This window comes from Nanorana parkeri, unplaced genomic scaffold (genome assembly GCF_000935625.1).
Source record: "Nanorana parkeri isolate BGI_ZX_2015 unplaced genomic scaffold, ASM93562v1 scaffold475, whole genome shotgun sequence".
NCBI classification, from domain to species: Eukaryota; Metazoa; Chordata; class Amphibia; order Anura; family Dicroglossidae; genus Nanorana; species Nanorana parkeri.
The window spans coordinates 102187-114538 of NW_017306743.1; the positions used below are offsets into that span (position 1 = coordinate 102187).

General features: G+C 46.3%; 1 protein-coding gene across 1 annotated transcript; it reads right to left on the reverse strand.

The window, feature by feature from the left end:
* Positions 1-71: 71 nt before the first annotated feature.
* On the reverse strand, positions 72-7042 carry LOC108790453 (serine protease 23-like). Its single transcript, XM_018560712.1, has 3 exons — positions 6980-7042; positions 5042-5109; positions 72-1143 (listed from the first exon to the last, which is right to left on the reverse strand). The coding sequence occupies exon 3, from the start codon at positions 1131-1133 to the stop codon at positions 84-86; it is 1050 nt and encodes a 349-aa protein (XP_018416214.1). The 5' UTR covers positions 1134-1143; positions 5042-5109; positions 6980-7042; the 3' UTR covers positions 72-83.
* Positions 7043-12352: the final 5310 nt, after the last annotated feature.

The window sequence follows — 12352 nt, forward strand, 5'->3', positions numbered from 1 at the left end:
CATGCCACATCTAAGGGCTGTTAAGCTGCAATATATGACATTTTTGTTCTTAGGTTTAGTTATGCTTTAGGTCATGGTCCCAATCATTCTTCGTGGCAGCTCCCATTGGCCTTGCGTATCCAATAGCAAATCTGAGCATATTTCGGGGGGGTCAACCTGACGGCCACATTATACTCTCTTGGCTCTCCTGATACTTCCAGCCACTGATGTCCAGAGAAGACCCCAATGACTTTCCTCTTCCAGCGGCCACCATGCCGCAGTCTTCCATAGACTCCCGAGCCGCTAGCTCCAGGACGGGCATCGCAGTGCTGGTACAGCAAATGCCTGGTCTGTTCCTGCACTCTGCACGATCGGTAGACCAGCTCCCCGGGCCTGTCGCTGTCAAATCCTGAGAAGTGGACACGTCTTCCAGCAAGATCTCCCAATGGAGGCGAGGCCGCTAGGTGCATGTAAGGATGCGGTTGTGCGCGCCGAAGCTCCAGCAAAGCGTAATCGTAATCCATGCTGAGTTCTGTGGGGGCGCCGATCCACGCTCGGGGTAACCTGGTACTTTGAACGCGTACCCAACGCAAGGCGGGCCTTCCTCCATGTCTTAGGAAACCAACGCGCAGCTTGCGCGCCCCTTGAACGTAGTCCTGACCATCGTGGACGCAGTGAGCCGCTGTCAGGACGTGGCGTTCGGTCACCAGCACGCCGGTGCAACCCGTGGACAGGCGAACGGCCGACGCGAAAGGGAAGTCTCTCAGAAATGGACGGCTGATGGAAAATCGAACGTCCGGCCCGTAAATCTGCCTCCGCCTTCGAGAAGACTTGGCGTTCCTTTTCCTCGAATGCCTTCCGCCGCCCCCTGGCGTTCTCACCGAAACCGTAGTCAACATTCGGCTTCCGTTGGAATACACGGTCTCGTAGTCCAGCTGATGAGCCTCATGGAATGTCTCTGGCTGGGATTCATGCAGCAAGCACTGCTCTCTGCAGACCGTGGTGAACTCCGGGGTGCCGTTGGCTGTGAAGTGTGACGGAGCTAAAAGCAGCGTCTGTCCGGCCGCCAGCTCCATGACTGGCAGATGGCAAATGGCAATGGGGAGGGCGACCAAGCAAATGAGTGGAATTGATGAGAGCCAGACATTCATCATATTAATACCACTGCAGGGGAAAGACAAGAAAGTAAAGTCACATTATGATATGTATAATCAGGAAAATCTTAGAGAAGCTTTAACATGCTCATTTATCACATTGTATCAGTCTGTAGCTTTATAACAATCTCTGGTGATACTGCTAGGAAGGCCCTAGTCAAAGGGTGAAAACACTCTGCTTTTCTACAGGCACTTCCTGTTATAGGGGGACAACACTCTGCGCTTGTACAGGCACTTCCTGTTATAGGGTGACAACACTGCTCTTGTGCAGGCACTTCGTGTTACAGGGTGACAATACTTTGCCCTTGTTCAGACACTTCCTGTTATAGGGTGACAATGCTTTGTCCTTGTTCAGGCACTTCCTGTTATAGGGTGACAATGCTTTGTCCTTGTTCAGGCACTTCCTGTTATAGGGTGACAATGATCTGTCCTTGTTCAGACACTTCCTGTTATAGGGTGACAACGTTTTGTCCTTGTTCAGGCACTTCCTGTTACAGGGTGACTATGCTCTGTCCTTGTTCAGACACTTCCTGTTATAGGGTGACAATGCTCTGTCCTTGTTCAGACACTTCCTGTTATAGGGTGACAATGCTCTGTCCTTGTTCAGGCACTTCCTGTTATAGGGAGACAATGCTCTGTCCTGTCTCCCAATTGCTCTTCTGCATTGTCACCCAGTCCCTGGCTTCTGAGGGAGACTACAAAGTGTCTGTTTCAGCACACATTACAAAGACATTGTCCACTGTTGTCACCATCAGTAAACCCGCCCTGAGAAATGTCATGCAGCCATCACTGGAGGTGGCTGCAAATAGGCTGCAGGAGATCAACAGCACTGAACAAATAAGAAAAAAAGGAATTATTTAACAAAAACCTGACAATTGTATATGAAGCAGAGTGCACAGAGCAAAGTGAAGTCATTTACTTAGGGGGGTCTGTGTATTAAGCAGAGAATGTGACTTTCACCAAACATTCTCAGAATAACAGAGATTGATTCTCCAGCAGAGAATGTTTGGTGAATGTTGCATTGTCTTCTTTATCAACAGACCCCTTAGTGCTCCCATCTATTGATCAGCCATGTTTCAGTGTACAGCTCAGTGTGTCTGTCACCGGTCTCAGATCAGATACACTGTATATACTCCGGCGGCTGCACACTGGATGTGGGGGCGAGTTTCTGGAGAATTGGAGGCGGCGGGTGATCTCCATCCCGCAGAATCAACGTTCTACAACTGCCTGGAAGCGTCCTTCAGTCAGCGCACCGCGCTCCGCGAGGAATGCACATATTTCTTACAGGTATTTTGGCTTTAGGATAATTCCTTTCATATCCTGTCTACGAGAAGAGAAACATTTCCCAGGAAGATTCTCCACCATGTGAGGGATCAGCTTTAGTGAATGTTTTTTCTTCAACAGCAGATCTAATGAACACTTTATTTATTATACATTCCATCCGCAAAAGGAGATGAAAAATACCTCTGAGCCTGGCACTGAGTCCGACCTCTGACCTCCATAACCCTAATCTTCTGAATCTAACCCTCCCCCATCTTCCCACTGACCATCAATGTAAGGGACATTCTTCCCACTGACCACCAATGTAAGGAACATTCTTCCCACTGACCACCAATGTAAGGAACATTCTTCTCACTGACCCCCAATGTAAGGGACATTCTTCTCACTGACCCCCAATGTAAGGGACATTCTTCTCACTGACCCCCAATGTAAGGGACATTCTTCTCACTGACCCCCAATGTAAGGAACATTCTTCCCACTGACCACCAATGTAAGGGACATTCTTCTCACTGACCACCAATGTAAGGGACATTGTTCCCACTGACCACCAATGTAAGGAACATTCTTCTCACTGACACCCAATGTAAGAGACATTCTTCCCACTGACCCCCAATGTAAGGGACATTCTTCCCACTGACCACCAATGTAAGGAACATTCTGCATACTGACCAACGCTACAAGGGTGACATTCTTCCATCATACCACCAGTGTAATGGGGCTCTTCACAGCCCACCAATGTATGGAGGACCCTTCCCCACTGACTATCAATGAACAGTGCTCAACACCTTTTTAAAGGGGGCACATCACTGACCATCAATGTAAGGTGACACTAGTCCAAGGATAATCAATGTAGGGTGACCCTACTCCAAGGATCATCAATGTAGGGTGACCCTACTCCAAGGATCATCAATGTAAGGGGACTTTACTCCAAGGATCATCAATGTAAGGAGACACTAGTCCAAGGGCCATCAAAGTAAGGGGACACTACTCCAAGGATCATCAATGAACGGGGACACTACTCCAAGGATCATCAATGTAAGGGGACACTACTCCAAGGATCATCAATCTAAGGTGACTCTACTCGAGGGATCATCAATGTAAGGTGACCCTACTCCAAGGACCATCAATGTAAGGGGACACTACTCCAAGGATCATCAAAGTAAGGGGACACTAGTACAAGGATAATCAATGTAAGGGGACACTACTCCAAGGATCATCAATGTAAGGGGACTTTACTCCAAGGATCATCAATGTAAGGGGACACTAGTCCAAGGACTATCAAAGTAAGGGGACACTACTCCAAGGATCATCAATGTACGGGGACACTACTCCAAGGATCATCAATGTAAGAGGACACTACTCCAAGGATCATCAATCTAAGGTGACTCTACTCGAGGGATCATCAATGTAAGGTGACCCTTGTACGGGGATGTACGGGGACACTACTCCAAGGATCATCAATGTAAGGGGACACTACTCCAAGGATCATCAATCTAAGGTGACTCTACTCGAGGGATCATCAATGTAAGGTGACCCTACTCCAAGGACCATCAATGTAAGGGGACACTACTCCAAGGATCATCAAAGTAAGGGGACACTAGTACAAGGATAATCAATGTAAGGGGACACTACTCCAAGGATCATCAATGTAAGGGGACTTTACTCCAAGGATCATCAACTCCAAGGATCATCAATGTAAGGGGACACTTTTTCAAGGATCATCAATGCAAGAGGACACTACTCCAAGGACCATCAATGTAAGGGGACACTAGTCCAAGGATCATCAATGTAAGGGGACACTATTCCAAGGATCATCAATGTAAGGGGACACTATTGCAAGGATCATCAATGTAAGGGGACACTAGTCCAAAGATCATCAATTTAAGGGGACACTAGTCCAAGGATCATTGATGTAAGGGGACACTAGTCCAAGGATCATCAATGTAAGGGGACACTACTCCAAGGATCATCAATGTAAGGGGACACTACTCCAAGGATCATCAATGTAAGGGGACACTACTCCAAGGATCATCAATGTAAGGGGACACTACTCCAAGGATCATCAATGTAAGGGGACACTACTCCAAGGATCATCAATGTAAGGGGACACTACTCCAAGGATCATCAATGTAAGGTGACCCTACTCCAAGGATCATCAATGTAAGGGCACACTACTCCAGCGACCAACATTGTTAGGAAGCACTAACATTTTCATGGTCTATGTTTCTTTTCTGTCCATGACTATATTTATTTAATATCATTAAAGAAAATTATATTATGTAGAATTATATTATATTATGTTATGTAGAAAAAGTAGAACAGCCATGGATGTCAAATACAGCGACTCCACATTCTTGATTCTTTCAGGTATTTGTCATGCAATATCTACAACGTGCTGTTCACCTTAATGTCCCCTCCTCATTGATCTGTAGATATAACTGTTAGGGGGGGATCCCCAGGACCTGAATGTTCTTTCAGGGGTTCTCCTCCTCCATTGCTCTGTCATCTGGAATCTCACTCTCCTCTCTCTCTCTCTCCCCCAACACTGGCGCGGTGATATGATACGCCATCTCTTTGCTTTCAGCTGACAAGTTCATTCATTTCCCACAAAGTAAACGCTTCCTTACCTCTATGACAGGCCGGTGCTTTAATGGAAGCTCATCTTCTGGCTGGCCAAGGTCAGGCGACGATCACTCTGTCACAAAGCAGAAAGCGGAGGACGTTTTATTACAAAACTCTTGCAGGAGTTATTGAAGCAGTTCGGGGCCGGAGCCAGCAGAGCCGCAATGAACGCCTGAAACCCAGTATGACACTTTAGAAGGCGCTGAGGTCACAGAGACGCTTCAGCGCTCAGTGTCAACGTGAGACACCTTGTGGGCCGGGCGCCATTACCAATCGACTCATTACTCGTTAGTACATAGGCACGCATTGAACTGAACCAATAAAAAACTGACTTTTATATAATTCAACATTTTGTATTATAAAATGTATCTAAAACCATATCAAATATCATTTTTTTACCGCTACTCCTGTCATGCAGGTCCTTGTTCAGTGACTTCCTGTTGTAGGGTGACAACACTCTGTTACTCACATCTCACACACAGACACACAAAGGTTGAACTTGATGGACCTCTGTCTTTTTTTCAAGCTCACATACTATGCAACTACGTAACTGTCTCCTCCAAATTGTGCTCCTGTGTTGTCACCCTGTCACATGGGCTTCCGATGGAGACTACAAGTGACACATTACACAGACATAGTCCACTGTTGTCACCATCAGGAAACCCACTCGAAGAAAGTTCATGCAGTCATCGCTGGAGTCATGTAGACAGATGGAGGCTGCAAGAGATCAGCAGGACTTAAATGAAACAAAGGAGGAAAAAAGGTGCAAAAAAAGCATTTGTATAACAATTGCATATAATAAACAGTACACAATAACGGTTTACATCTCCAGTGCAATAAGTAATTGAGCAATTCACTGTATGACACAACTCACTGTCAATCAGCTAGGACTAGGGTTGCCACCTTTTCTTCAAGTGAAACCCGAAAAGTCTAGCGCCGTGCACGGCAAAATGTTTTGCCGCATATAGAGGAGACAGCCTATAGAGGACTACAAATCCCAGCAATACATTATACAGCAATACAAAATAATATGAAGCTACATATTCTGTGTTGTTCTGGGTTGGTGCCCTGGTGTCTCCAGGTGGGCTGGGGGCCTGTGAGGGCTCTCAGACGGTCTGTGTGGCTCTCAGGTGGACTGAGCAGCTCTCAGTTGGGCTGTGCGGCTCTCAGGTCTGTCTGGGCTATGGTGTCTCACCAGGGGTTCGCAGGCGGGCAGCACAGTGTCAGGGAGCCAGAGGAGGAGCAATCACAGAAGCGGTTGAGGTCCCCGGCAAGCGCAATTCCGGGCGGTCGCATCTGCCTGAAACCCTTTTTCTGAGCTGCGGGCGCCTGTAAACAGGCACAGGCTGCCCGCAGCTAAGAGGAAGATCCGGTTTCAGAGCGATGCGGCTAGACGAGATCACGCTTGCCGAGAACCTCGACAGACGCATTTGTCAGAAAAGTGCCGGTGTCGGCACTGAGTGTCTGGAGTCCGGGTGCCCTCTGGCTGGACACCCGGACACAAGACTCCAAAACCGGACTGTCCAGGTGAAAACCGGTGGCAACCCTAGCTAGTACAGGAGTAGGCAACCTCGGCACTCCAGCTTTTTGTGCAACCGCATGTCTCATGAGTCATTGCAAGATTCTGAGTCACAGGCATGACCCTCGGAGGTAAAAGCATGATTGGATTTGTAGTTTCACCACAGCTGGATTGCCGCGGTTGCCTACCCCTGAGCTAGGGTGTACATCATGTCTTCTGTAAGCAGTCAGTAAATGAGTGACACAGAAGCTGCAGCGAAAGACTTTGCTGCCATTGTCACGGCGAAGTTCAAAGCGTCAAGAAGTCATTTAAAACCCCCGTGGATTCAAATCAGAGGAAGGACACACCATAATGACCATTCCAGGTGCTCAGTCTGGATTGTCCAAGTCTAATACACCGTGCAATGGCCAGCAGATGTACTCACCTCTACGTGGAAGTGAAACCAGAACTCATTCCCCCTGTAGAGAATACCAGATTCCCGAGCTAATAAATAATTGTCAGCTCACAAAGCTGCCGTTGTTCAAGTTACTCCACCCAGCTGGACATGCTCGGAATATAGAATACCCCCAGCAGACATTTCTTCTATTCAAACCTGACTTCACTGACTTCCATCCAGACTGTCCTTTCTTAAATAAAACATTTCCAGAGTATAGATCTATGCCTGTCCCAATGTTTAAATTCACTTCCTGTTGACTGACTCCCTACCTCTGAGGGAAGTCAGTTCCCACCATCAAATACTAGTTTCTAAGGTTTGCTATGAACTCCTCTTGCTAGTTTGAGGTCATGGCCCTGTGTTCTCAATCTCAGCTTCATACTGCAAATCCTGCCCTCCTGAACCTTATTCATACCCTTCCTGTATATGAAGGTTTCAGTCATGTCCGCCCTTTCCCTTCTTCCTCCTGCTGGGGATCCCTCTAGTGATAATAAAGATCCATATAGAGGAATCAGGACCTCCTTCCTCCTACTGGTGATCCCTCTAGTGATAACTAAAGATCTATATAGAGGAATCAGGACCTCCTTCCTCCTACTGGTGATCCCTCTAGTGATAACTAAAGATCTATATAGAGGAATCAGGACCTCCTTCCTCCTGCTGGGGATCCCTCTAGTGATAATATAGATCTATATAGAGGAATCAGGGCCTCTTTCCTCCTGCTGGTGACCCTTCTAGTGATAACTAAAGATCTATATAGAATAATCAGGACCTCCTTCCTCCTACTGGTGATCCCTCTAGTGATAATATAGATCTATATAGAAGAATCAGGACCTCCTTCCTCCTGCTGGGGATCCCTCTAGTGATAACTAAAGATCTATATAGAGGAATCAGCCGTAGAGCTGCAGCTAACGATTATTTTCAAAATCGATTAGTTAGCTGATTATTAAGTTCGATTAATCGGTTAATCGGATAAAAAATAAAATACATTTTAAAAAATGGCTCCAGTGATGGACTACTAGTTTGTATTGAGATTGCAGTCCATCACAGCTCCTGTGCTTAGAGCGGTGGAAGTAAAAAAGAAAAAAAAAAGTGTGGTGTGCAATATAGTGAAATGGAAAGTGTAAAATTATACAGCAATGAATGCAAAATGGCATCGGCTATAGAGGACTACAAAACCCAGCAATAGTACATTATACAGCGCAATGCAGAATACCGCCAGCTATAGAGGAATACAACAAATCCCAGCAATAGTACATTATAGCTGGCGGCATTCTGCATTGCGCTGTATAATGTACTATTGCTGGGTTTTGTAGTCCTCTATAGCTGGTGGTATTCCGCATTGCACCACTGTATAATGTACTATTGCTGGGATTTGTTGTACTCTTCTATAGCTGGTGGTATTCTGCATTGCGCTGTATAATGTATTATTGCTGGGATTTGTAGTCCTCTATACAGCGCAATGCAGAATATCACCAGCTATAGAGGAGTACAACAAATCCCAGCAATACATTATACATACAGTGTATAATGCATTGCTGGTATTTGTATTCCTATGTATAATGTACAGTACAATGTACCATCAGCTATAGAGAAATACAAATCCCAGCAATACATTATAGAGCACCATGTGTGGGAAAGTGCAGGCTTACCTGAGCAGTCTTCCAGCAACTTGCTTCTGAGATCGGACCTGTCTATCAGCGGCTGTCATCCCCCCACACCTGCTCCTCCTTACTACATCTCCCCGCGTCCCTGTGCCGATCGTGGATGTGGGCGGGCGGTGAGTGTGAGGCGGGGAGGAGGTGCGGCGTGGATGCGGGCGGGTCTGGCAGCGGCGAGCGTGAGGTGGGGATGAGGTGCGGCGCGCAGCGTGTGTGGAGCCGTGATCAGGGGCAACCAATCGGAAGCCGATTAATCGATGATTGAAAAAGTTGACAACTTTTTCAATAATCGATTATGTCGATTAGTTGTTGCAGCCCTAGAATCAGGGCCTCTTTCCTCCTGCTGGGGATCCCTCTAGTGTTAATATAGATCTATATAGAGGAATCAGGACCTCCTTCCACCTGCTGGTGACCCTTCTAGTGATAGCTAATGATCTATATAGAGGAATCAGGACCTCCTTCCTCCTGCTGGGGATCCCTCTAGTGATAATATAGATCTATATAGAGGAATCAGGGCCTCTTTCCTCCTGCTGGTGATTCCTCTAGTGATAATTAAAGATCTATATAGAGGAGTCAGGACCTCCTTCCTCCTGCTGGAGATTCCTCTAGTGATAATAAAATTCTATATAGAGGAATCAGGACCTCCTTCCTCCTGCTGGAGACCCCTCTAGTGATAATAAAGATCTATATAGAGGAATCAGGACCTCCTTCCTCCTGCTGGAGATTCCTCTAGTGATAATAAAGATCTATATAGAGGAGTCAGGACCTCCTTCCTCCTGCTGGAGATTCCTCTAGTGATAATAAAATTCTATATAGAGGAATCAGGACTTCCTTCCTCCTGCTGGAGATCCCTCTAGTGATAACTAATAACTATTGCACACCTCTGTGTCATCATAAAAAAAAAAACATACCTTCCTGTCAAACCTTCCATTACACTTTATGGACTAAAGTTTGTGAACAGCTGACAATCACAAGCGTGTTGGACATTCCATTCCAGAACCATGGCTATTGATATGGAGTTGCTCTTCCTCCTATGGGCATTCATTTAGAGTTTCCCTCTTTTGGTTTCACTCTTCTGGGAAGGCTTTCCTCAAGTTTTTTTAAGGGTGTCTTCGAGAATTTGTGCCCATTTGTGAAATCAGGTACTGATGTTGGATGAGACACCCAAAGATGTTCACTAGGGTTGAGGTCAGGTACTGATGATGGAGGAGAAGATCTGGCTCACAATCAGCTTTCCCATTCATCCCAAAGTTCTTCAGTAGGGTTGAGGTCAGGGCTCTGTGCAGGACACTCGAGTTCCTCCACACCAAACTGGTCACACTATGTCTTTATGGAGCTGGCTTTGTACACAGGGGGCAGTCATGGTGGAACAGAAAAGGGTCTTCACCAAACTGTGACCACAAGGCTGGAAGAGCACAATTGTCTACAATGTATTTGTATGATGTAATGTTAACAGAACCTTCACTGGAGGCACATGGACTCCATCATTGGGGGGGGGGTCCAAATACTTCTAGCCACATTGGTCTGTGTGATGGCAAATGATCCATATACATTTGGTCATTTAGCTAGGTGTGATGGTCAGGTGTCCACAGAAAGGTAGGTGTGATTATTAGGTATCCATATACAGATAGGTGTGATGGTAAGGTGTCCAAATACAGATAGGTGTGATGGTCAGGTGTCCACATACAGGCATGTGTGATGGTCAGGTGTCCATATACAGATAGGTGTGATAGTCAGGTGTCCATATACAGATAGGTGTGATGGTCAGGTGTCCATGTACAGGGAGGTGTGATGGTCAGGTGTCCACGTACAGGGAGGTGTGATGGAGAGGGTATCCATATACAGGTAGGTGTGATAATCAGGTGTCCAAATACAAGTAGGTGTGATGGCCAGGTGTCCACATGCAGGTAGGTGTGATGGTCAGTTGTCCACATGCAGGTAAGTGTGATGGTCAAGTGTTCACATACAGGCAAGGTGTGATTATCAGGTGTCCACATACAGGCAAGTGTGATAGTCAGGTGTCCATATACATATAGGTGTGATGGTCAGGTGTCCACATACAGGCAAGTGTGATGGTCAGGTGTCCATATACAGATAGGTGTGATGGTCAGGTGTCCGCATACAGGCAAGTGTGATGGTCAGGTGTCCATGTACAGTGAGGTGTGATGGTCAGGTGTCCCCGTACAGGGAGGTGTGATAGAGAGGGTATCCGTAGGTGTGTTAATCTGGTGTCCAAATACAGGTAGGTGTGATGGACAGGTGTCCACATGCAGGTAGGTGTGATGGTCAGCTGTTCACATGCAGGTAGGTGTTATGGTTAGGTGTCCACATGCAGGTAGGTGTGATAGGTGTCCACATGCAGGTAGGTGTGATGGTCAGCTGTTCACATGCAGGTAGGTGTGATGGTCAGTTGTCCACATGCAGGTAAGTGTGATGGTCAAGTGTTCACATACAGGCAAGGTGTGATTATCAGGTGTCCACATACAGGGTGGTGTGACGGTCAGGGTATCCATATACAGGTAGGTGTGATGGTCAGGGTATCCATATAGAGGTAGGTGTGATGGTCAGGGTATCCATATACAGGTAGGTGTGATGGTCAGGTGTCCAAATACAGGTAAGTGTGATGGTCAGATGTCGACGTGCAGGTACAGGTGAAACTCGAATAATTAGAATATCGTGCAAAGTTCATTTATTTCACTAATGCAACTTAAAAGGTGAAACTAATATATGAGATAGACTCATTACATGCAAAGCAAGATAGTTCAAGCCGTGATTTGTCATAATTGTGATGATTATGGCTTACAGCTCATGAAAACCCCAAGAACCCCAAATCCACAACCTCAAAAAAGTAGATTATTACATCCAATCAATAAAACAAGGATTGTACATAGAACAATATCGGACCTCTGAAAAGTATAAGCATGCATATGTACTCAGTACTTGGTTTGGGCCCCTTTTGCAGCACTTACTGCAATTACTTTTGCACGATATTCTAATTATTCGAGTTTCACCTGTAGGTGTGATGGTCGGATGTCCACATACAGGTAAGGTGTGATGATCAGGTGTTCACATACAGGTATGTGTGATGGTCAGGCATCTACATACAGGTAAGTGTGATGGTCAGGTGTCCACATCCAGGTATGTGTGATGGTCAAGTGTCCACATACAGGTAAGTGCGATGGTCAGGTGTCCACATACAGGTGGCTGTGATGGTCAGGTGTTCACATACAGGTAGTTGTGATGGTCCGATGTCCACATACACGTAAGGTGTCATGATCAGGTGTTCACATACAGGTAGGTGTGAAGGTCAGGTGTCCACATACAGGTAAGGTGTGACTGTCAGGTGTTCACATACAGGTAACGTGTGATGATCAGGTGTCACTGTCCACATACATTTGGTCATATAGTGTATATCACTGGCAAACAGAAAAAGAGCAGGATCTAGTCCTGACCCTAGTGTCACACCATGAATATACCTCATTCACATCCCTGACACACTTACCCCTTTTCATGTCTCTTTACAGCATGTACAGTCCCTTGTCACCATGAGCTCTGCATCTCCTCCTTCATAAACAACACAGCTTGCAGAAGACAATGGACCTCACACTGAGCCGGGCATGTGAATGTGAGCTGCAAGGAGAAAATAATTGCTGGTCAGTCTATAAAAATGCATCGCTCCTCCCGCACTCTAAACCGTTTTCATCCT

Excerpts from the sequence above, each read along its gene's own strand:
- LOC108790453 (XM_018560712.1), bottom strand. The coding sequence starts at position 1,133 with ATGATGAATGTCTGGCTCTCATCAATTCCACTCATTTGCTTGGTCGCC.